This window comes from Leptodactylus fuscus, chromosome 1 (genome assembly GCF_031893055.1).
Source record: "Leptodactylus fuscus isolate aLepFus1 chromosome 1, aLepFus1.hap2, whole genome shotgun sequence".
NCBI classification, from domain to species: domain Eukaryota; kingdom Metazoa; phylum Chordata; class Amphibia; order Anura; family Leptodactylidae; genus Leptodactylus; species Leptodactylus fuscus.
Window position 1 is genome coordinate 94,650,634 of NC_134265.1, and position 26,227 is coordinate 94,676,860.

Sequence of the window (26,227 nt, forward strand, 5' to 3'; positions counted from 1 at the left end):
AGCGCTGGCTCTGCTGGAGGAGGCGGAGTTTAAGATCGCTCCACACCATTCTGGTCCGACCTTAGACTCCGCCTCCTGCAGCAGAGCCAGCGCTGATTGGCCGAATTCCGTACTCTGGCCAATCAGCCCTGGCCAATGCATTCTATTGGCGTGATGAAGCAGTGCTGAATGTGTGTGCTTAGCTCAACTACGCCGGTGGAGTAGTTGAGCTAAGCACACACATTCAGCTCTGCTTCATCACGCTAATAGAATGCATTGGCCAGGGCCGGTGGAGTAGTTGAGCTAAGCACACACATTCAGCTCTGCTTCAATCAGCGCTGGCCAATGCATTCTATTAGCATGATGAAGCAGAGTGTGCACAAGGGTTCAAGCGCACACTCGGCTCTGATGTAGCAGAGCAGAGTGTGCACAAGGGTTCAAGTGCACTCTCGGCTCTGATGTAGCAGAGCTGAGTGTGCACAAGGGTTCAAGCGCACCCTCGGCTCTGATGTAGCAGAGCCGAATGTGCACAAGGGTTCAAGCGCACCCTCGGCTCTGATGTAGAAGAGCTGAGGGTGCACTTGAACCCTTGGGCACACTCAGCTCTGCTACATCAGAGCCGAGTGTGCGCTTGAACCCTTGTGCACACTCGGCTCTGCTTCATCACGCTAATAGAATGCATTGGCCAGCGCTGATTGGCCAGAGTACGGAATTCGGCCAATCAGCGCTGGCTCTGCTGGAGGAGGCGAAGTCTAAGGTCGGACCAGAATGGAGACTGGTGTGGAGCGATCGTAGACTCCGCCTCCTCCAGCAGAGCCAGCGCTGATTGGCCGAATTCTGTACTCTGTGGCCAATCAGCGCTGGCCAATGCATTCCTATGGGAAAAAGTTTATCTCACAAAAAACAATTACACACCCGCCCGATACAGCCCCAAAAAGTTATTTTTAATAACATTCCCCTCTAAATAAAGGTTATCCCTAGCTATCCCTGCCTGTACAGCTATCCCTGTCTCATAGTCACAAAGTTCACATTCTCATATGACCCGGATTTGAAATCCACTATTCGTCTAAAATGAAGGTCACCTGATTTCGGCAGCCAATGATTTTTTCCGATTTTTTTCAATGCCCCCCGTTGTCGTAGGTCCTGTCCCACCTCCCCTGCGCTGTTATTGGTGCAAAAAAAGCGCCAGGGAAGGTGGGAGGGGAATCGAATTTTCCACGTGGTGTTCGATTCTAATCGAACAGAGCGAACAGCGTGATGTCCGATCGAACATGTGTTCGATAGAACGCTGTTCGCTCATCTCTAATAGCTATCATCAGTCCCACAAATTCTGATAAAAAGTTCTGTAAGTGAGCCGACACAAGGTATAAACTTAGACAAGACTAAAAACATGATAAATGTGGACTGTGTTGTTTGACATTTGCACTGTGCAACTCCTAGACAGAAACGGTAAAACTGCCCCATAGGATCAGCCCTACTTCAGAAAAAAATGATCGATAGTAAGGAAAAGTGGATACTCACCATTTCACACACCCACAAATGGTCAACAGAAAGAGAAAACATGACATCTAAATAACATTTATTGCTGCCTTGTGCTGTGCTCCAAAAAGTGTCACATTAATGGATTTAATTTTTTGTTCCACCAAGTATCCAAGAGGTAAATGAACAGAACACAGGGTAGTCCTGCAATGCATTGCCCAGCAAAGCGTTGAAGGTCTTTACAAAAGAGGCAAACAAAATACATGTGGTAACTGAATACTTCATATGCAAAAATAAGTTTCACAAGATTCGGATTGCACAAAACATAACTCTGGAAGCACTGTGATAGTATATACCAGGAAGAATATAATAAAAACCTGCACTATAAAAGCTACTGGGAGAGACCCAAGTTACCTCATAAAATCTATACCAACAGAACATATCTTATACATACTCTTCAGTTGCGCTAAAATTTGGCCACTTCAGATACTAAAATATAAAATGTACAGTCTGTGTAAAAAAAATATGTGTACAATAAAAACAGCTTGAGTGATATAGAAATATTATTAAAGCAGTAAAGGATTTGAGAAGTCATCGCCTCCAGGCTTTCAGCTATTAGCATTGGTCAGTGCATAAATATGTGTATTAATAGTGCAAAGTGCCAGCTGTGGGTATGTCTAAATGTATTAAATATTTGCTGATGTTGGTAGCACGTGGAATTTCTTCAGAGTCATACGAATTGAACCCAGTTGCCGGTTGATCTTTTCCAAACGATCTTCTAAACTTTCCTGAAATAAACAGATACACAGTAAATAAGGATTACTGCTCAGTCAAATGACATAGTATTAAAAGGAAAGTCTATTGAAAATTAAATTGTTCAGGAATTGTACGGGGAAGGTGTAACATTGAACAAAATAAAAAGGAAAAAAACATCATATTCAGCTGTCCCCAGTCTTCATACATCTGTATATTTTTACTATGATGCATGGATAGGTTTAGAATATTAGAAACCAATCAACAAGTTATACAAGTAGAATTCAGATCTTGAGATATCTACCCTAATTCCAAAATTTGGGGCAATCATATTCATCACCCCATGAAAAGAACAAAGTTCCCTGTAAAAAACTTCAATACAGGGGATAGCTGCAATTTAATATATCTGCTAAAATGTACATGTGGGAAAAAAACTCTTAAAACAATATATTATGCTGAACTGATTTTGTGGGATTCCTCTCACAACATGTTTTCTGTTGATGGATTTATGTGAATAGATAAAAGTAGAGAATTGTTGAAGCATGAGCAAACTGATTTATATCACTAATGCACCACAATTGCCTTTTCTGTTACTAGTCCCATCATTTTTTTATATAGATTTTTTCCTTTAAAAATGTTTACATGCATAAATGTTTAAATACATTATACATGAAACTAATCTCTTAAAGGGGATATGCCATCAATTTGCGATCAGTGGTGGTTAGACCTCTGGGACCCCCCTAATCCTGAAAATAGATTACGTGCTTCCTCCCCTTCACAGTTGCACTACAGGACAGCTCTAAGTGAATAGGGGTGGCTGCAGGTCCTCACAGTGGATTGCCAAAAGCAATACTGTGCAAGGAAAAAGAGAAAAGGGGATACAGCACTGTGGTCCTTTATTCTCAAACATCTCAGAAGTTGGACAATATGCCATCACTTTGTGATCGGTGGCGGTCAGACCTCTGGGTCTTTCTTCTTGTTTTTATTGTTATCATATAGAAATACTGTTAGCTGGGAAAGGCAATCCTGACTGATTTATTGGAAACAAAATACAATTTAATAGACACACTCTGCGGAAGACAAGAGAAAAATACCGTAACTAAAGAATGAAAAGGAGTGTGGTAGATTTCATGAATTCTGTACATTATATTTGCACTTTAACACCTGATATATCTATTCTTAAAAGACTTGGAATACAAATCATTTAAGGTGCCTGTGGCACATATGCCTCACACGGTTAGAAAATATATATATATATATATATATACACCATATATGGAAAAAAATATTGGTGCACACCTTAGTCACTGAATTTAGGGGTTTCATTTAGTTCCATTGCCCCGTGTGTATAAAGTTAGGCACCTAGCATGTAATATACCTTACCATGGCTGAGCAACTGAATGCATGCCTTGTATCACAAAGCACAATGCTTAACATCAGAAGAAGTGGTGTAAAGCACGCCATGACTGGACTCTGGAACAGCAGAAATGTGTTCTCCAAAGAGACAAATCACTCTTCTCTATTTTGTAGTCCGAGTCTGAGCTTAGTGAATGCCAAGAGAACGTTATCTGCCAGCCTGCACTTTAAAGATTGATGGAGGAGGGATCATGTTATGACGTTGACCTAGGCCACAGTTTCAAGCGAAGGAAAATGTTAAAGGCAGTCTATCACCTCCCCTAAGCAATTACAACTGCCACCGCCATGTTACAGAGCATATTACAGTGATTAACAAAATACCTTCATTATATATGTCACTTTTGTAGGTTTGGAGAAAAACAAATTTTAAGTTTTAAGCAAATTCGGCAATTGGTGCATACTAAGACAATTGTATTCTTCCAACTTTAAGGGAACAGTTTGGCAAAGGCCCTTTTCTGTTCTGGCATGACTATGCCTCAGTACACAGAGCAAGGTCCATAAAGACATGGTTGGGTGAAGTTAGGGTGGAAGAACTTGAGCATCCCACACAGAAACTTGAGCTTAACACTTGACACCTTGGGGATGAATTCTAGAATTTGAGCCTGATCGTATCATCCAACATCAGTGTTTGACCTCTCAAATGCTTTCCGAGATGAAATTGGTAACTCCCCCACCCGCCCAAATCTTGTGGAAAGCCTTCCCAGAAGAGTAGAACCTATTTTAGCTGAAAAGAGGGGACCGACTCTGCTAATGCCAATACTTTTGCCTAATATATATATATGGTCAAGCAGAAGTAACTGAAATTTTTAGGGTATCATAGTTTATTCCGAGGGGTTGTTGTTGAATGGGCCCCAAGAATCATTTTATCTGGTGGGCCCAAGAAACTCTAGCCAGAAACTGGTCCCTCATGTTCTACACTGAAATGGAAAATCCCTTAATTTGTTGGTCAATTGTGTGAATGTAATATATCTGTAATCAGTATTGGATATATTCCTATAGTATTGGATGACCATTCCATAATGTTTGGTTACATACAGTACTGGGTATGAGCTGGAATTATTTATTTAATTTCTTTATGCAAATTACACAAATCAATACAAAACTCTAGATTAAAAGAAAGCTACCTTTGTGGCTCTCATCTTCAGGCTCAGCCTACGACCAGTCCCTGGCATTCTGCTAAGAGCAGCTTCAATCTGTGGGCAGATGCAGTTCCAAGTGTCAGGAAGGTAAATAATCACGGTACATTGTCATGAGCAAAAGTACAAATCTAGAATGGCTAAGGATGTTTAAAGACATTGATGTTCATATTTTTAACCCACCTTAGGCACACAAAAAAAATCCATAGATGGATAATTACCCTTCTGAAAGAGTTCAAGTAAATATAATTTTTTTTTGCGAGTAGGCCAGTAAATTTATTAGAAATATCACCTGAAGTGGCCATCTAGTAAGATTTCTGAACACTGACATTATATTTCTTGTTCTAGCAATAGAAGTGTTAGTAGTGGTCTCAGACCGCTTCACCTCACAGAACATGTGGAGGAAACAGTCGTTGAAGTTGTCTCCATAGATAGTACTTGATACCTACCATTAGAACTCAAGACTGAATGGAGGGAGAGCTCAAATAAACGTGATCTGCCTCTCCATTCCAGTCAATGCCAACAAGACAAAGCTAAAATATAGTATAAGGGAATAGATCAACAAGGCTAAAATATTGCAACAGAGAAGATCCTCAATATACCAAACACCATACCTGATTTTTCTCCTCCGTTAACTCATCAAAAAGCCGCTCTGTGTCAGAAATGGTTTTCATCCTCTCGTTGTATGTGATTTCAGTCTCAAATGGTGGTAATAACAGAGGAAACTGTGACTCACTGCAATTCTCCGAACTAATAATAGTCTTTTGCCTCACTGGAAGAAAAAAAGACCAAAGGGGAAAAAAAACAATGCCTTTCAGCTACAATACACCTTTGTTTTTCTGTATTAAAACATTCAGATTGTAAAAGTTTGTAAGTAGTTAACTAGCCTTGGATTGTAGTCATCTACATTTATCCAATACCATTTTATGCAATTTTGGCAGAAACACTAAGCGCTTTTATAAGATTTCTGGTTCCTCTGAACCCAATCAGAGTAACTTAGCTTAATTCCCGGCCCCAATGGAGAGATTCAGAACATTCACACCGAGGCCTTTCGCAACATGCCACCAGCCTGTGTTACAGCAGCCTTCGACTCCAGTAAAGAAAGCCTTTAAAATGTATCATCATTTGTCACCATCACTTTCTTTAGCTATATACTATATACTATAGCCTTTCCCTGAGAAATGGCAAATTGATATCCACAATAGCTTATTCCACAGCAATAGCCTCTCTCAAGCTCCCCATTTCCCATTCAGGAACTGTCTAGAAGTGTTTTTTGTAATCTACCTTTGAAATATCAGGAACAATATTATATTCTAGAGAATAAAAGATGCAAGGTATTAGCAGTGTCTTGACCTGTCTAATCAGGATGTGCTGCCCATAATCAATGCTGGGTATAGGAGCAGTCCTGGTACTGATTGTTCCTCCCCCATTCAGATTGCATTGTCCTGTGTACCTATGCTAATGCAAAATGAGTGCCGATCAATGCCTTAAAGGGGCTCTATCAGCAAGGTTATGCTGATAGAGCCACACATATGCGTGAATAGCCTTTAAAAAGGCTATTCAGGCACCGCTAAAGTTATTTTAAACTACCCCCCCCCCCCCCCCGTTTTAAAATAAAACCCTAAAAAAGAATATGTTACACTTATCTATCGTGCATGGTGGGCGGGCATTCAGGGTACGACGTCAACTTCAGCCACGCCTCCTTTTCCAGCGATGTCTTGGGGTCACGTCTTGTTCCGGTGCTCGCGAACCACCATTGATAAAAAATGGTGCGGATGCATGTGCAGTAGCATGCTGCTACTACTGCGCATGCACCTGCGCCATTTTTTATCAATGGCAGAACAACAATCCAGAATTAGTGGGGAAAGGGGGGAGGGAGGGAGGGAGGGAGAAGGGAAGGGAAAAGGAAGAAAGGGAACGGGAGGAGTCACAGACCATGCAAGGCACAGTAGGCATCCCAAGGCGACCACACGGCCTGGAAAGCATCCAATGCGTTATTCAGGGAGGCAGTGAGGTGTTCCAAACTGTGGACGTCCTTCAGTCAGGCTATAAGATCAGGGCCTGTAGGGGGGGAGGGACGTCTCCAATGGAGAGCTATAAGCGTCTAAGTAGCCGTACACATATAGAGGAACAATTTTGAAGTCTTCTTACCCAGGTGATTTGGCGGGAGGTTAAGTAAATATACAAGTGGATCAAGGTCAACTCCCTGAATAAAGAAAGCGTCCGATAGAGACTTAACCTCCAGCCAAAAAGAGCGAATGAGAGAGCAGTCCCAGAAAATGTGGTAAAGCGAGCCCATTTCAGTTTCACAGCGCCAGCACTGGTAAGGTAAGCTAGGATTGAGTGAATGAAGTAATGCAGGAGTATGATACCAGTGCATGAGTATTTTGTACTGGGTCTCACAGAACGTGATACAGGTAGAAGATTTAGCTGCACGGAACCAAATGACCTGCCACTGGCCGGGCAAGATCTGCCTTCCCAATGCCTCAGACCACTTGGTCATATATTTATGGGAGATTCAGGAACACCCCTCAGGAGAGGAGAGAAGCCTATACATGGAAGATATCAATCCAACTGTGGATGTACCCTCACAACATAACCTTTCAAAGGTGGAGGGCGGGGAAACTCTAAGAGAGCCAAATTGAGAGATCATAAAGTGAGCTATCTACTGGTAATAAAGCCATTCTGAGGGGGATAAGTGTAGTTCCGAGGTAAAGTAGTCAAAGGGCCTGAGCTCCATAGTCAATGGATCAACTAAGTCAGAAAATCGAAAAAGCCCCAAGCGGCTCCATGGCCAAACCATCGCTGCCATTAGCCCAGTAGGGAGGAGTGGGTTATACAGAAAAGAAACCATAAAGGAGGATGGGGAAGCTAGGGGGAAAAGTTTTGAGCAGGTAAGCCAAATCGCGCGCGTGAAATGAATAGGGCCTAGAAGGGGAGTCGAGGGAAGGGGGGGGCGCGGGACCACAAAAAGGCACTGGGATGAGTCGGAGCCAGCCAAAGCTTCTCGATCTCAGACCATTTCGTATAGGCATGGACAACCCTTTTAACGTTTAAATCAGCTGTGGGCAATGAGTTCTGCTGAAGCTGATGATTGGCCTCAGTGGTCACATGACCACTGAGGCCAATCAGTGGTTTCACTGGAACTCCGAAAGAGGACCCGGGAGTCGTGGGAAGACACTGGAGCAACAGGGACAGGTGAGTATGCATTTTTTATATTTTTTTTTCCACTGCTCCCAGGTAATTTAAATGTTAAAAGGATTGGCCATTTTTGCCAGGACAACCACTTTAATTTAAGACTAGAAAAGCAACACAACCAAAAAAATTCAACACAATGTTAAGAAAGTACAATGCAGATTTCATTCCAATGTCCAGATATTTCCAGACAGTATATCAAAACCACAACACTTCATGCATTTCTTCAATAATACAGTGTTTACTCACCAAATCCGCCACAATAATGTTTAAATCCCCATAACAAAGACCTCACAGAGTTGTTTTTGTGGCTTAGTGAATAAACACCCTATTTTGAAAGATATTCTGGAGTACTCTGTTTTCCCTTGTTGTATTAAAATGACTTTATTTACTTAATAGTTTAACCCAAGAACATTGAATATTTTATTCTAGGAGTAGGCAACTTTTTTCTGTTCGGCATGCAGATTTAAATAAAAATAATAAAACATAGATGAGACACTTGGAGTGCTGTTCAATAATTGTAAGGCTGACAACCCCTATACTAAAGTCATATACCACGAACCATAACACAGAAGTGCTCTCCCAAGGTGCTTCTGGACACATAATTGAAATTTTCTCTCCAGCCTCCACTGTTCCTGAACAATGAACACAGTTAGTTTTGGTGCCTAATGTGCTATTTAAGCTCTGTAATGTCAGAAGGGCAGTGTCAGGCAGGGGGTGTGATTTAGAGCTCCAATCAGAGGCAGACAATGATAGAGCTCAGAATCACCCCCCTTGTCTGCTCCTGCCTGACAGTACAGAGCCTAAATAACGCATCAGCCACCAAAACTAACAGTATTGACCACTCAGGAATGGTGTGAGCGACAGAAAAAAATCTAACTGCACCAGAATCAGTTGAGGCAACTATTAATTTATGTAAAGAACCTAATTTCTTGGAGGTGGTGAAAAGTTCTTTTTAAAGTTCTGTTTTAAGGAAGCGCAAAAAACATGTACAGGCACAAACTTATACATATAATTCCCTGCCCCATAAAGCAGTAGTATTGGGTTGAAAGGATGAAAACACATGGCAGATTCTCTTTAAACACATAATTGAAACAGACATATCATGAAGTTACCTTCTGGATCGTCTAGGGACAAAAACTGCAGTCTCTTTCTTGGACTTTGGTTTTTAAATGTTGTTGAATCAACCCAAGAAACATCGAACCTACTTGAAATAATATGTATGACGTTATAAAGAATTGTCATGACATGGCTCATCACAATGCAGATACAACCATATTTGTAAATATAAAAGTTAAGCTTCAATCAATACCTTGTCCCCGAATTCTCCTCACAATGTAACAACTGGCTTAAACCTGGAGAAAGGTTTTCACTTGGAGAACGCTTTGGACTGTATTTTACAGACAACGGTGTTAACATCAGTTCACGTTTGGCTGCAAAACAAAAAATGTAATATATTAGTAAAATGAGGTACCGAATTTTTTTGACTATAAGACTCATTGGACTATAAGATGCACTTAAGTTTTAGAGGAGGAAAATGGGGATAAAAAAATTTTGAAGCAAAAAATAAAATATTTATTGTATGGGAGTTGTAGTTCTGTAGCTGCAGCTGTATGAGGATGCATAGAGCGTTTTTTTTTTGTGGGGTCAGGTCTACTTTTTAATTATACCATTTTGGGAAATGTCAATTGCTTTAAATCAGAGGCAAAATGGTGAAAAAAACGGCGGTTTGGCACTTTTGATATTAGTAGACCAGTGCATTTTCGGACACAGGGATTCCTAAAGTTTATGTGTTTCACAGTAATTTTCTACTTTTATATGTATTCTAGGGAATATATACACTCACCGGCCACTTTATTAGGTACACCATGCTAGTAACGGGTTGGACCCCCTTTTGCCTTCAGAACTGCCTCAATTCTTCGTGGCATAGATTCAACAAGGTGCTGGAAGCATTCCTCAGAGATTTTGGTCCATATTGACATGATGGCATCACACAGTTGCCGCAGATTTGTCGGCTGCACATCCATGATGCGAATCTCCCGTTCCACCACATCCCAAAGATGCTCTATTGGATTGAGATCTGGTGACTGTGGAGGCCATTGGAGTACAGTGAACTCATTGTCATGTTCAAGAAACCAGTCTGAGATGATTCCAGCTTTATGACATGGCATTGCATTATCCTGCTGAAAGTAGCCATCAGATGTTGGGTACATTGTGGTCATAAAGGGATGGACATGGTCAGCAACAATACTCAGGTCGGCTTTGGCGTTGCAACGATGCTCAATTGGTACCAAGGGGCCCAAAGAGTGCCAAGAAAATATTCCCCACACCATGACACCACCACCACCAGCCTGAAGCGTTGATACAAGGCAGGATGGATCCATGCTTTCATGTTGTTGACGCCAAATTCTGACCCTACCATCCGAATGTCGCAGCAGAAATCGAGACTCATCAGACCAGGCAACGTTTTTCCAATCTTCAATTGTCCAATTTCGATGAGCTTGTGCAAATTGTAGCCTCAGTTTCCTGTTCTTAGCTGAAAGGAGTGGCACCCGGTGTGGTCTTCTGCTGCTGTAGCCCATCTGCCTCAAATTTGGACGTACTGTGCGGCGTTCAGAGATGCTCTTCTGGCTACCTTGGTTGTAACGGGTGGCTATTTGAGTCACTGTTGCCTTTCTATCAGCTCGAACCAGTCTGGCCATTCTCCTCTGACCTCTGGCATCAACAACGCATTTCTGCCCACAGAACTGCCGCTCACTGGATGTTTTTTCTTTTTCGGACCATTCTCTGTAAACCCTAGAGATGGTTGTGCGTGAAAATCCCAGTAGATCAGCAGTTTCTGAAATACTCAGACCAGCCCTTCTGGCACCAACAACCATGCCACGTTCAAAGGCACTCAAATCACCTTTCTTCCCCATACTGATGCTCGGTTTGAACTGCAGGAGATTGTCTTGACCATGTCTACATGCCTAAATGCACTGAGTTGCCGCCATGTGATTGGCTGATTAGAAATTAAGTGTTAACGAGCAGTTGGAGAGGTGTACCTAATAAAGTGGCCGGTGAGTGTATATATATATATTATATATATATAAAAGCTTCTTTTTTTTTTTACTATTTTATAAGCCCCCCCCCCAGGAGACTTGAACCTGCAATCATTTGATAGCAAGTCCCATAGATGGCAATACAAGTGAAATGCCGTCTATGGGAGATTTTGTATATTACTATTGCTATGACAGGCCTGGGAGCTGTCAGTTGGCTCCCGACTGTCATAGAAACAGGTCAGCTCCTTCGACCTCACCACGCAGGAGCTGGCCTGCAACTTTAAAGTTATGGGGCCAGTGGGGACTGGCCCAGGCTATTTTTAAGCTTTGGGGGGGGGGGGGGGGGGGAGAGGTCTTTGATGTAAGAGTTACAGTGGAGACCTGGTTGCTATGGTGACCGCTCTGCAGCAGAGCAGCCACCATTATTTACAGGGAGGGCTCTAGCCACCGCCACAGGTGCTGGGGCCTGCAGTATTGCCACGCTCCTGCCACTGCAGGAAGCCAGTGGTGGCAGGAGCATGGCCATGCTGCAATTTCGCTCCTCCTCCATCCACATTTAGACTATAAGACACACCCTCATTTTCCTCCCAAATTTGGGGGGGGGGGGGGAAAGTGCGTTTTATAGTCGGAAAGATACGGTATATATTTTATTACAATACTGTAGTGAATATAAGCTAACAATCTCTAAGAGAGACATAAAACATAAGTTCCTTACTTGGCGTACTAATAGACTTGCGGTTTGTTGGCGGGAGTGAAGAAGATCTTGTCCCGTAAGGAGAACCAGGCTGTCTCAGTCTTTCTTTACTTTTCTGAGGAGAACCTTGGGGGGTACAACAGTCACTGATACCCATCAGATGTCTTTTAGAAGACAGTTCTGCAATATTCAACATGTCATGTAATTTTTCACAAAACATCTGTCAGTATTACATTTAACAATAATAAATGTTAACTATTCAGGTGAGTTTACACAGAGTATTTTTGCAGGAGGATTTTGAAGTGGAATCAAAAACACCTCCCATTCTTTCCAAAGTGGTGAAGTAGCAGAAATCAATGGGAGGCAGAAAAAAAAACAATGCATTTTTTTATGTGTTTTTTTTTACAAAAGCTGCATCAAAAACCACTAGCATTTTTTTAAGTGAAGTTTCCAGGTGCGTACTGTGTGCTGGAGAAAAAAAATTGTTCTTGATGCTTTTTTTTTTTGCCGCGTTTTTTTTTTGTTAAGTTTCTTTGACACGGGGCCACACAGTGGCTCAGTGGTTAGCATTGCAGCCTTGCAGCGCTGGGTCCTGGTGTTCAAATCCCACCAAGGGCATAAAACCATCTGCAAGGAGTTTGTATGTTCTCCCCGTGTTTGCATGGATTTCCATCCCATATTCCAAAAAAAAAAAAAAAAAAGACATACTGATAGGGAAAAATGTACATTGTGAGCTCTATGTGGGGCTCACAATCTACATTAAAAGAAGAAAAAAAAAAAAAAAAAGTTTCTTTGACACAATGTCAAAAACGTTTCCTAATTCCTAAAGCAGATTTTATTCAGCCTGCAAAAAAACTCCGTGTGAACATACCCTTACTTTGTTTACCGGCCTGTTCAGCATTTCTTTTTAATCTATTTCTCAGAATGTTATGCGACAACCAATAAAAACCTTGTAGCATCTACAGCAATTGTCACTTTGCTTTCCCAAACCCTGAATCATTAGTTTGAAGTTAACTGTTATTACTAGGCATACGTACCTAGGCAGATATGACATTCAGGAGTTTGGGAAAGCTTGATTTGGGAGCAGACATATTACAGTAAACAGAAGTCAATACTCTGAAACATTACATTTTGGTATATGGATTACACATCAGCATAGACTTACTATGAATTGCACTATCTTTATTTCTAAAAGTATTCCAAATTTTCAACTCTTTCTCTTCTTCATAATCTCTCAAGGCTTTTAGAATAGGACTCTCCTCACTGCTGCCATCTTCAGTTTTAGATTTGGATGACAAGATATTATGCCTCCCATCCTTTTCTGGAGGAGAATGGTACCTTAATAATATTGGGAAAGTATTAGTCTTAAACTTTGTAGTAGGTTACAGCAATTTGGTGGTACAATAAAAGCAGATAAAAAGCTCTCCCATGCACACTAGATATTTGTGTTGGAGGATATGTTCAGACCCTTCCATTGAAAATTATCTAAAATTTGATGGTAGGAATAGAGCTATATGCTTAGCGCTTCCTGTCGAAACAGCTGACATCACCCCTGAACCCCATGGAATCCACTGTTAGTCAATGGGGTTCATTGGGTATTGCAGGTATCCATTGTACAATGACTCACACAAGAGTGTAGTGGCTTTTGTCATAAGCAGAAAATAAGATGCAAATACAAACAAACCCTTACATAAATGCAAATCAGGACAATAGGAACAGAAACCTGTGAGAAACAGTTTGCAAGCCAGACTAAGCAGGATGAATATATTCCAAACCTGCTGTTCTCTTGACCTGCTGGCTACCCGTAAAGAGGAAGGTCATAAGTGAGAAACGTGGGCAATTTCACTCATACTCCTATTTCACACAGGGCTAGTAACATATGTCAAGATCATATTACATACCACATGCACCCTGAAAGAAATAATATAAGCATCTACCCTTAGGGATTCAGTTGTACAGTACAGTAGGAAATATGATTTTTATTTTATCATTGAAACACCATATAAAAAACTATGGAGTTACTGGCATCCTAGGGGATTTTACCTTCCTCTGGATCAACACTGTAGAATTACAGATTAAACTTGATGAACTTGCATCTTTTTTTAACCGTAATAACTATGTAACTATGGTGGGGTGTTTTCAAGAACATAATCATTTCTATATTTGTAGATAATTAAAAGCTAAACATTTTTGCAAATGTCAGTAGTTAAAAATTCTGCATTGTTTTAAAGATTTTGTCTAACCATCTTAGTGATGACAGTATATGTTGTCTTGTTAGGTTGCCAATGGATACGACCACAAATACAGAAACTTTCTATGGTCGGGGACTTGTCAGGAACTCAGCCATGATTTTCTTATTGTATCTGGGTTATCAGACAGGGACACTACATGTATCAGAAGATATTCCGGCCACAATAAGGAAATCATTGCGGATTTTCTGACCTTAGAAAGTTCCTGCAGTCATGGTCGTATCCACTAGCAACAGGTCAAGACAACAAGATATTTAGACAAAAATGTTTAAACTCTACAAAATAATTACTTATATTTGTAAAAATGTTTAACTTTTAAATTATCTACAAAGATAAAAATAGTTATGTATATGGGGATATCCCTTTAAGATAAATGTCAATCATGAACAATACATATAGGAATAGGAAAAGTCCTTACAGATACCCAAAGCTCACCTGTTTTGTGTATATATTAGATCCTGTTTCCTTTCCATCTCTTTGGCTTTGTTATCAAGTGGCTGGCCAGTGAAGGCAGAAGACTCTGCATCAGAAGTCACACTTTTACGGACTGCTACATCCACACCATAGGAATTACCGCTTGTGTGTAACATTTCATTACTTTGTGAACAAAAATAAAGATAAATTGGAAACTGTTCCATTGTATGATCTACTATATTTTAAGATACTATTGTCCTTGTAATATTGTTATTATTAATTAGCTTCAGTACTATTCTTTCTGCAACTATAGAAAACTCTAACTATATGGTGTAACTACAATAAAAACAGACACAAAAAAACTTACTTTGGCCCAGATGACCACACTTGGCCTTCAGCTATATGATGAAATTTCGCCATGTTGTCCTGCTCCAGTTGTTGAATTTGCGTTTCCAGTTTTGAAACTGTCCTGTTACACCCAAAAAATAAAGTAAAGCCCCTAGTTAAAGGGGTAGTCCCATCTCCAGCGTCATATTTACACTTGTAGCTTAAACTAACTGGTGTTTTAACCCTTGTATGGGAAAATCACTGTTAAAGATTCTCTTTAATCCTTTGTAGTGATCATCACCATATACCATACCGCACTGTGTTTATTAAAGGGGCTCTATCACTGGGAAAAGTCATTTTTAACGAAGCACATACAGAAAGGCTATTCCACACCTACCCTTTGTATATAAATTGTCTCAGTGGTTTTTGAATGAGCCAGTTTATATTTATATGCTAATTAGCCTCCAGCCAGCACAGGAAGTTCCCAGCAGCCTCCTCTCTGCTATTCTCTCCTATCTGTGTGTGCAAACAGGAAGCAGGAAGTCATAATCAGCAGCAGCAGCCTGTGCTGTATACATACATAGGAAAGAATAGCAGAGGGTGCACAATGTGATTTCTGGGATGCACCAAGAGGCTAATTAGCATATGAATAAAAAAGGGCTCATTCAAAAACTACTGGTGGTACGCTCAGATTAAGAACACAGCAATATCTCTATAAATTGTAATAAGATTTTGTATGCAGCTGTAAAAATTTGTTCTATTTATCTGAATGTGGTTTAGGTCGCAAACACATGGATTTCAGCAAGCTCCCTGCAGAAAAAAAGTTGAAGCTTTCTATAACAAATTTGCTTTAGTGACTATACCCTTGAAGCACAGTATGGTCCAGTGAAGTTCAACTAGCTACAAAAAAATGTCACAAAATGTAACCCTTTACTTCAAAGAAGACTACACATTGTGTCAGCAAAGGTCTGTACAAGAATTAAAGGGGTTGTTCCATGAAGTGAAGCCTGTAGGACCTTACTCCTACTCCACATTCAACCTGAGCGCAGCCAGGCTGAATGTGGGCACGATTCATAGCAGTTAGCACTCCCATTGACTTCAAAGTACAGCACTCGGCTATCTCCAGCCCTCTCATTGAAGTTAATGTGAGTACCAACTGCCACCAGTCCTGACCACATTCACACTGACTGCGCACACCATGAATGTGGAGAGGGAGTAAGGTCCTACAGACATCTCTTTATGGGACCACCCCTTTAAGTATGCATGCCCATATAGGTCTCATTAACATATTTGTAATCACTGCCTGTGTTGTCTCCAAATAATTTCTGACAAAAATGAAGCTGAATCCTAGCTGAATAACGTAGCAAAGTTTTTTCTTAAATTTACATTTTTTAAGGTTAATATTTTTTTTTTTACCTTCTAAGTTCATTGATGTCACTATATGCATCGCATAATTTGTTCTCTGTTATACAAAGCGTGTCCTAAAATGAAAAATATAATATCATACTTGTATTTCACATATGGTTAAACGAGTTATCCAGGATATACAGTTTTGAGCAAGGGGTTAGGGAAGGTGTATAAAAAAAATAAATAAAACGCTATTCACCAGTACTAGTGCTCCGTTATCTCCTGCCGTCACTCACATATGTCACTTGTGACATCCCATGTCCTTTCCTAAGGTCACTGATTGGCCTCAGTGGTCACATAAGGTGGGACTTCCACCTGAAGAAGACCCTGGGAGCAGTAGGATCGGACCGTGGTGGGAGACACTGGGCACAGGCGAGTATTACATTGTCCTGTGGCCCCCCAAATTTAAAAAAAAATGCACCCGGGCCAGTACCTTTAACATTGAATGACAGCTCCCATGGAGGCTGACCTGTTCCTGTCTATAACCTACCTCAATAGCAAATCTGCCATAAACTTGCAATCAGAAGATTGCGGGTTCAAGCCCCCTAAGGGTGCTAATAAAATAGTAAAAAAATAAAATAATAATAATTTAAAAAAATATAAAGAAAACAAAAAAAAACTAAATTTTCATATCACCCCCCTTTCCATAGAATACATATAAAATTAAAAATTACAGCAGAACACATTAGGTATCCCTGTGTCCAAAAATGTCCGGTTTACAAACTTCTAAAAATATTTTTCCTGTATGGTGAATAGCGTAGCGGGGGGAAGAAAAAAACAAAAGCAAAAGTGTCGAACCGTGTATACATCAGTCCAACCATTGAGTGTTTTACCCAACACAGTATCTTAGTGGCTCCATTGGGGAAGTGTATTTGGGTGGTACCCCTAATCTATCATGAACATTGGGGTAATGATATGTGCATGTAGTAATTGGACAGTTTGAGGTCTCTTATAGAAGTTTTCTTACCTCCCCATACTCGGTATATCACCTAATACCAGGTGGTATATGTTAATTTGGTGACCATAGATGTTTATTGAGAATTTGGTTATCTACACATTCGGATACTATCATTCTGAAAAAGTATACATTGTTTCTCAAGTTTTAATTACCCTGGGGCTTTTTTCTTTTTCTTTTTATCGTATACACCATTAAAAGTTATGTTTTAGATTTACTCCTTCTGTAATATACAACATGGTATTTGGAATCATCACTCAGTGGAGACCTGGGTTGACTAAAGCTGCCTACATGGGGGTCTACTTCAATGCCGCAGGTCGAGTATTTGTTATCTGATATCAATTGGAGGTTGATAATAGCACACCAGGGTTATGGTAGTCATTATGGTTCATGATTAAACACTTTAATAGGTTTATGGAAACAGCCTTTGAAAAGACGAAGCCCGCGATGGCATAAAAGCACACTTTATTAATGTAATGTATGTGTCAGACTTGAACATTTTGTATAATTACATGCTGCAACATATTTGCTTTTATGTCTGATTTTGAAGGGTGTGCACTATTGTAATAAAATTAAATAAAAACAGTTTTTTCCCTTTTTTTTTTTTTTTTTAAAGTATGACAGGAAAGTCTTTTACCTTTACTCTTTCATGCTCTTTCCCAAGAGATTCATATTCCAATAAAAGCTGAAAATAAAAAAATTTAAAAAATCTATTACATTTTAACCAAAAGTCTACAGTAGCAGAAACTCATCTATAAACAATCAGTACAAAAAAACAATGGGACAAATCATTTCTATAATTAAAATTCACACAAGAAAAAAGGTAGATGGCACAGCTAGTTCCAGATGCATAAACGCTATGACAGCTGACTTTTGAGATAAATCTTCTAGATCGGAACTACTGACAATTAGGAGGTGGTGCTCGCAACCCCCGGAACAACAGCAAATTATATATATATGGGCATTTTTTCTGCCAATAATGCTACATCTCCCTCCCTGAGGACTTGTTTTATACATTTCAATAAAGTATTTTTATATAAAGAAGAAAATGCCGTCTACTGATTGGTGAGTGCCCTCCCGCATCTCTCTTCACTTTTTTGCTATACATTTCTATAATTATCTCAATTTAATCTGACTCCTTGTTTACATAAGATTCCATCTTGGTAGGATGCTACTGGTTAATCTGACTGCTTGTTTACATAAGATTCCATCTTGGTAGGATGCTGCTGTCGACTGGTTAATTGATTTATTGCCTTATTTTGTACAGTCTTAGCTACAACCTATCATTGTTAAAAGACCACAGAGTAGCAGAATTTAACAGCAGCAATTATTTCAGTGTGTTTTCTATCTCCCTCACTTCTTCATTAACAAATATGTAGAAAGCAACTGTGACTGAAAAGTAGAGAAGAAAACATATTTCTTTATAAATATAGATTACAAAGTTTAGCATATTTCTCTGAGCTATTCATTTATGCAAAGTTTTTAAGTCACAGGGACTCTCTTACCCATATATATATATTATATTATTATATAAAAACCACCGAAAAGGAATATAGTGTAATGATAAAACTAAAATGCAACTTTTATTTGATATACATAAAAGGCTTGAAGCCACCTCCCCTGTAGAAACAAACACATAAAACATAGCTCATGCAGCTATCCTTGAGGAGTTGGGTTGCCTCCTTCTCTCTCTATACACAGCCCCAGTTGGACAAACCATTTGCAAATTTGGCTTTACAAACCTTCTGTATGCAAATGATACCCAATTATATACCTCATCCCGTGATATGACCAGTGACTATGTCTAACATCATGTCTTCTCATTATCTTACATAATACAATGTGTATTTTATATTACAACGAATGACAGGGGAACAGCACAAATGTCTATTTTTGCTGCAAAACAGTGTTTCAAAATTATATGCGGGAATAGTGATGGGTAGTGTACATCCAAATGGTGGCTATCCCTATCAGAAGAGAGTTTCATTGAGGTTCTTACATTTTATTCCTTGTATTATTAGTGCATACTTTCATGAGAAAGAATAACTTTATTATATTAAATATCTTTGAGGGTACTATGCAAATACATAAATGGTGACTTTAGTACAAGAGGGGAATTAAATGTAGTTATAGCAGCTTCAACTTACATCTTGAAACATTTTATGCTCTTGTTTTATTCGGGCTTCTTTGTCATCTGACTGTCTAATAGTTTTCTGAAGCGACTCTTCAACTTCTTTGAGTCTGGACTGCAATCTGCTGATGGCATTTTCTTTTTCTTTACTCCTTGCTCTCATTTCCTCAAATTGTTCTTGTAAATCCTTTGAAGTACTATTGGCTGTGTGATACCGCTCCTTCCATTCAGTCTAAGACATTGTTATAAACATTTTTATAAACAACCCATACAAAAATCCTATGTTATAAAGAACTATGAAATAATCCAATAGAGCTAAAGCTGGCTATACCCATATTTATTAAGATATTTGTATTAAGGTTTTTTATATAAACAAGAAAAACATTCAAACAACAAACATTTCCAACCCCTCCCCCTCTTCTTCCCTTCCGGTCCAAATAGATACCAGGATAGTATCAAACTGCACTGTGTACACTGACATAATGGACAAGCGAAACACACAGTGGATTTTGAAGGTCAATGAGATTACGCGTATAGAGAATCTTACCTCTTTCCTGCATAACACTGTCGATACTTTTAAAAAAAAAACTGGTTCTACTGGAAGGAATTCCAACATACTAGTGAATATCGAACGTTTCTCGGGCCTATGCCTTCCCCGTAGACCTATAGTGGGATGCTCTGGCTTTTATAGCTAACTGATGGGTCATCTATCTAGGATTATTCTGTATCGCCTGCGCAGTACGCTTTGTTCGGCGAAGTTCGCCGAACGTACTGCGCATGCGCGAAATTGCAGTGTCGGCACCATGGCCGCGGGCATACGCAGTACGTTCGGCGAAGTTCGCGGAACAAAGCGTACTGCGCAGGCGTCCGACATCAAGCCGAAGAAGGAAGGGGCGGATGCAGAAAAAGACAGAGGCGGCGCTGGAGTCGGTTTTCGAGCAGCAATGGGGATGCCCCCATCGCATCTCCTGCGCTGGGGCCCGCCCCCATCGCTGCGAGAGAACTAATTAGCATACCGGTACAAACCGGTATTTCGAACGAACGGCGCGGTGGCAATCACTTCCAAAGGTAGGAGACGAATAGCCTTTCTAAAGGCTATTTCGACGTGTTACCTAGAAAAAAAAAGTTTTTTAATGGTAGAATCCCTTTAAAAAGAGCCTGTGAGATTCAAAATACCCTCAAAGCAATAATAGTGCGGTGTAGGGATTTTACTAGGAGCAAAGACATACTTTTGTGGCCACAAACCAATGAAGCAATGCAGAGATAATCATCTTTTTATGGCTATGAAAATCAGCCGACAAGTGCACTGGGGGTGGGCCTGATATGCATATAGAGAGCTGGGACAGAGGCTGAAAATGTCAATAAAGTCTAAACGGGTAGAGAAAGAGAGTGGTGATGGTTGTCTATAAGCAAATGTGGGAAATCAATCCTGTCTTCAGTGCAGGCTGACTTGCATATGAATAAACAGATGATTATGTTTCTTCACTGTGTGGCTACAAACGTGGGGTACTGCTTCTATTAAAAGGGCCCTACATGGCAATATTACTTGTTTGAGATGTATTTAGGACCCGACAGACTACATTTAACTATTCTAGTTCATGCCATATCTTTTTGATTAGTATTTGTGTGGGTAGCTCGTGTCACCCCATGGTGCTTCTTACCACCCTTAAAACAATCTCCAGATCCTTCCAACCCACATGGTGCTACAATGTATCCACAAAGACATCTTCAATGGATCTGCATAACAGCCAAAGAGATGCTGCCCTTGCACTGACAGATAATAGAACCAAAAGGCACTAAGGTGGCATTAAGCTGTGCCATTACTTTGACTGGAAATATAGTGCTGAATGCTGTGCTATACTTCCCATCAAATCTGACATAACAAAATAACGCTCAATCAGCAGTTAAAATTTATAACCGATTGCTAAATTGGCGCTATTTGATTGGAACTTCTTTTCACTAGGGGGTGCTTCACTTGAAAAGGTTGAGAAACACTGGTCTAGGTTACGCATATATACAGTAACAGTTTTGCACAAATTGCTACTCTAAGTTGGGTAAAATAGCACTCATAACGCTATTCAATTCCTCTCATACCAGTGCCATTGACAGTGCTCCTCTCAGTGCCAGCAGATGGTTGGGGGCAGCACAGAACAGAATTGTGGGACACACGTGACTCTCTGGCTGCAGGTTGTGCTTCCTTCAGCTAAACCATTCTGAGCCTTTCCAATAAGGGAATAAATATCTTAGTGGCGCCGGATAGGAAGAACCATTGCTTATGTTTTATGTTAGTTTAATAATTCATCATGAAATAGTTACTGGACTAAATATGTTTTCCATTCACGAAATAATAGTCATTGTGGTGTGCAGCAGCCATCAATACATTATGAACACTTACCACTTGCATTTCCAGCTCACTATTTTTGTTCTCTAATACATGGATTCGTTTGCTTGCTTCAGTTAAAGCTCCTTCCATCTGGGCACATCTACATAAAGAATAAAGCTTATTGGATCAGTATGGAAGTGATTCATATATTCACGCAAACAAATTTTACATACAGATGGATGATCAAGAATAAATATAGGAATGTATGTATGATATTAATAGCTTATAAAGAAGGTTCTCGTCTTTGAATTTATAAGACTTGCATACTTTTGCCTGAATTCCAGATTAAATTAGATTTTAGAATATTATGTAAGTTATTCAAACTGTGGCAATGTGCTACTTCTTATGTAAAGTCATCTATATAGCTAATCGGTGCCTCATTCCTGATAACCATTAGCTATTTTGATGCCAATGGATAACAAATGGAATTCCATAGGTAAATGAACACAACAAAATACATGTAGCCATTACCGCTCAGTCAGACTGTTGATTTTCATAAGGTCTTCAGTGGAAGTAGACTTGTTATTGGCAACAAGTTGTTGCTTCAAGTTACTGATCTCCGACTCATAGTAGTCTCGTAAATCTGCTAAGTGTCGAGCGTGTTTTTCCCTTAAACTTCGCCGAACACTGTAGATTAACAATAAAACATTGTAAGAATGAGAAGAACAAAAATATATATATAAAATATATAGTTACTAACAGATCAATATATTTCCCACAGAATTGAAGTGACCAGTAATTTGCTATTACTTCTCACTATATAATCCTGTTTCTCATGTTCACTTGACAATTAAGGGTATGTTCACACAGCTGAATTTCTACTCGTTTAAAAATTAAGCTTCAGGAAATTGAAACTTGAAACTGAAATTTTTCTGCTTGATCAAATTCCATACCTGCCAGGCAAAAGTTTTAACCTCGTATTCACTTTAATGAGAGGTACTGGGTGGAATCCACCTGAAGACAGATTGAGCATGGCACTAAGGGCACGCGGAATCTGAAGTCAATGGGAGCTGCTCGCTTCTTTTTTTCGCTAGCTAGTAGTGGAAAAAAGAAGCGAGCTGCCCTATCTTGCTATGGATTCCACAACTGAATCAGCTAAGGCATCCAAGGCGCGAGGCTCCGGCCCATTTATTTGGGCCTAATCTATCGCGGAATGCCGCGACGGGATGCCAATGCACTGCACCAGCATCCTGTCGTGGCAGCCGCGACGTAATGTTTACACGCGGAACTCCGTGTGAACTAGCCCTTATATTTTCCACTACCTGAAAAAAATATGAGAAAAAAAACAATCAGCCTCTGCCTCTCATTGAAATGAATGGAGGCTGGTTTCAGGCAGAATTTGGCGCTGCAAGTAAATCCAAAAAGAATATGTGGAAAAACACATTGTATATCAAAAAATATATAAAGAATTTTGTTATAAAATAATCAGCAGTAACAAAATATATAGATAGGTAAAACAAAGCACGATCACTGAAAAAACAGCGACCCAGATACCAAGCCATCACTCCCTGTAGCATGTCACAGACAGCATACCCATGAAAAAAACATTATAAACAGCAGGAACATATATAGAAATATATAATGAATAATAAAATACAAGAGTATAAAGCTGACTGTAAACTGAATACATATAAAGATGTTAAACTATAGTCAACAGATAAATAATCTGCATAACTAATGATAAGATAACACATATTTTAAATTGGGGTAAACGTAGGGAAGATGTCTGTGCCAAAACTAACAACAACGATATCTCCAGCCCCGGGGCACATACCGTGGTATATAAAACCACACTTTCATGAGCACATGAAAGATCCTCCTTAACTGATCAGTTTTATGTATACAAAAACAGATGCTAAAAAGGATGGAAATGAATGGAGACTAATGACTATCTGTTTAGATAGAGTCAATGTGAACTAAAAACTGACATTAAAGTTTGGTATGGTATGGTAATACTTTTCTTTCCTACAGAAACAAATCCATTTTTATTTAACACTGTTTCAGTTTTTTGTATCCATAAGGCTCCATTCAGATCAAGAATGGCAGATCAATTTAACATGAGCAAAAAATGGACACCGAGAGATAGCCATGCATTTAGATAGAGGTCAAAGGAAAAAAAGGGGTTATCTATCTCATTTAATAACCACATTTAGCAACAGACAACAAACTGTTCTGTTCAGATCATGGAATGGCCCTGTAATAGTAAAACATTACTACTGGATCAATCTGTACCTACATAGCACCTACTTGGAAAACACTACAGGATGGTCCATAGGATACAGGCCAGAGGAGCAAGGCGTTTTGTTCTCTGCAGCTGGTAATGGTGACTGAGATATTGGGGATGAAGCTAAACTGTTTGCTTCGTCCTCAGTACAGTTCATTCTATCATCGCTGAAAGCATCTCCATGACATAGCTGGTAGTCTATATTTTTCTTCACTTTGTATTTAGTAGATTTCCACTGCTTATTACCCGATGCCTTACATTGGGGAGACCTATTTGATGAATCACCCAACAAAGATGACGCATTAGAAGCAGTCTCTTCATCATCCTGAATGTAAGAAGGATTTTCTAAAATGGAATCAGGCGTCACAGGGGCTGTGTAGCTTTCAGTACAGTGAGAAGCAGATTTAGAAAGTACTGCGTTGTAAGGAGGTTTTCTGTGTAGCGTTGGATCCAACGTCAGTACCTAATAAATGGAAGATAGAATGCATGTGTGATATACACATAAACACAAATAAGAAACATGCTTACAGATCTCAGTTCCTGGCTGCAGCTGTCTTGCTGCAAGGATACAATATTTGCTAAATGTATTTTCTGGTTTTGTCCAGGACTACAAAGAATAAGTATATCAAGCATATTAATATTGATATTAATTTATAAATGCTGACATAAAAATGTATGTACTATTACTGTGTAGACCACAAAAAACAGCCCCTGACAGTGCACCCATTTATTATTCTTGTGTAAATACTGCCTTCTGCTACAAAAGATCTCAAATGTGGACACTTTTTCTCTTCATTAGAATAACCATGTGTAGAGCAGCTTTGGTATTCTTTAGATGCATCTTTGCTGGAAGGATTGTACTTCGTTGTTTTTTAAGAACATAAGGATAAAAGAACTATAGTCTTAAAGGTGTACAAATGGAAAAAGTGCAGTGTCAGGGGCTCTTGTACATCTGGATGCTCTAACTTTTGTTCAGTGCTGTATTTTCTACCAATATATTGCTTCTAAATAATAAAGCCACAAAAGGTATATGAAACAACACCATTCGTGCGTATTGCCCATATCGCTCCAATGCTGCCTGCAGGTGCAAATCTAGTTTAATCCTGAAATGTACAATTACTTGGATTTTACATAAAGCTGAACAGTAACTACATTCATATCTCACTATGCAAAGACCTACATGTAACTATAATTTTTACCTCTGGAGGGTGAGTGTGTTCAGAAAGAGGCAGAGGTTCCCAGCCAGAACACTGTTCACGCCCTCTTTGTTTCTCATGATAAATATCTGTTAGAGATGGAATCCTCACTTCTTTAGGCTTAAATATTTAAAAAATAAAATAAAAACAGAAATGGTTTTGACAAACTATGTAAAAATTAACACTAAACATAGGCAAAATAACAAAGGTTTACAATGAATAAAAACCTAAACCCAACTCTATGAAAATTGCAAAAAATAAATAAATAAATAAATAAATAGATGCCAATAATACAGGAGAAAGAACGTCACACTTACACTCTACTTCTATCATCACTGCTTGAATAACAATATATGAAATTTTCCAGCACTCCAAGTGTGACGTTCTTTCTTCCAAGTATACTAAGGGTTGGGACCCTACGTCTACACTACAAGAATCTCCGACTGCATCCCTCTATACCAATAATACAGGAAAGACACATAGGACTGAAACTGTACGAAGTACATTTACGATAAAAAAAACTCCACAGAGTGGCAATGTAAGGCAGGTTTCACATTACCGTTAGATTCCGTTATGAAGGTGTACGTTTAAAAAAAAAAGAAAAAAAAACGGACACTGATCATAACAGACATTAATGGACACTAACTGATGGTTAACAGTTACTGTCAGTTATAAGTCCTTTGACCATAGACTTCAATGTTAAAAAAAATAACGGACACTTGCTGTCCGTCAAGAATCTGTTTTTTCAAGTGGGTACAAAAGTCCTGCATGTAGGATTTTTTGTCTGCTGGAAAAAAACGGACTTCTGACGGATTGGGTGTAAACGGACACAACTGTACACAAGATAAAATCCCATTGAAATTAATGGAAATTTTAACCAATTACTGACTGTTCAGCTTGTGTCCGTTGCTAAAATCTTGTAACGGACAAATAGCTATGGACACTATTGATGGTCACCAACGGTAGTGTGAACGCCCCCTAAGGATGAAGAAAGATACTTATGACGATACAGACACAAAAATACATAACACATCACAATAAAAAGTAGTATACATATACATTTGGTATTAATAGCATGTTAAAATAATTGCGCAAAACAGGTCATGTAGAATAATGCAAAACTATACATACATAAGCACATATACATAAACATGAAAAAGGCCACATTCAATTAAAGTGCAGTATTAAACTGTATGGATATATGGGCAAAGAAATACTTTAAGTAAGCAAAATCCCAACAAATAATAA

General features: G+C 39.4%; 1 protein-coding gene across 3 annotated transcripts in view; it reads right to left on the reverse strand.

Moving 5' to 3' along the window:
* Window positions 1-1,551: 1,551 nt before the first annotated feature.
* The window catches only part of MPHOSPH9 (M-phase phosphoprotein 9), a 48,295-nt gene continuing 23,619 nt past the window's right edge, over window positions 1,552-26,227 (reverse strand). Inside the window, exons 9-24 of one of the 3 annotated variants that reach the window (XM_075274205.1) lie at window positions 24,983-25,099; window positions 23,807-24,246; window positions 22,031-22,186; window positions 21,572-21,659; window positions 19,193-19,408; window positions 17,683-17,730; window positions 16,100-16,164; window positions 14,724-14,825; window positions 14,378-14,539; window positions 12,859-13,031; window positions 11,715-11,819; window positions 9,271-9,391; window positions 9,074-9,165; window positions 5,378-5,535; window positions 4,752-4,820; window positions 1,552-2,246 (exon numbers count right to left, since the gene is read on the reverse strand). In XM_075274205.1, coding sequence (XP_075130306.1) covers window positions 2,145-2,246; window positions 4,752-4,820; window positions 5,378-5,535; window positions 9,074-9,165; window positions 9,271-9,391; window positions 11,715-11,819; window positions 12,859-13,031; window positions 14,378-14,539; window positions 14,724-14,825; window positions 16,100-16,164; window positions 17,683-17,730; window positions 19,193-19,408; window positions 21,572-21,659; window positions 22,031-22,186; window positions 23,807-24,246; window positions 24,983-25,099 — 2,214 coding nt within the window. In that variant the 3' untranslated portion in view covers window positions 1,552-2,144. Of the gene's footprint in view, window positions 2,247-4,751; window positions 4,821-5,377; window positions 5,536-9,073; window positions 9,166-9,270; window positions 9,392-11,714; window positions 11,874-12,858; window positions 13,032-14,377; window positions 14,540-14,723; window positions 14,826-16,099; window positions 16,165-17,682; window positions 17,731-19,192; window positions 19,409-21,571; window positions 21,660-22,030; window positions 22,187-23,806; window positions 24,247-24,982; window positions 25,100-26,227 lie in introns of all 3 variants that reach the window. The other 2 variants (XM_075274196.1, XM_075274187.1) reach the window with 2 other exon arrangements.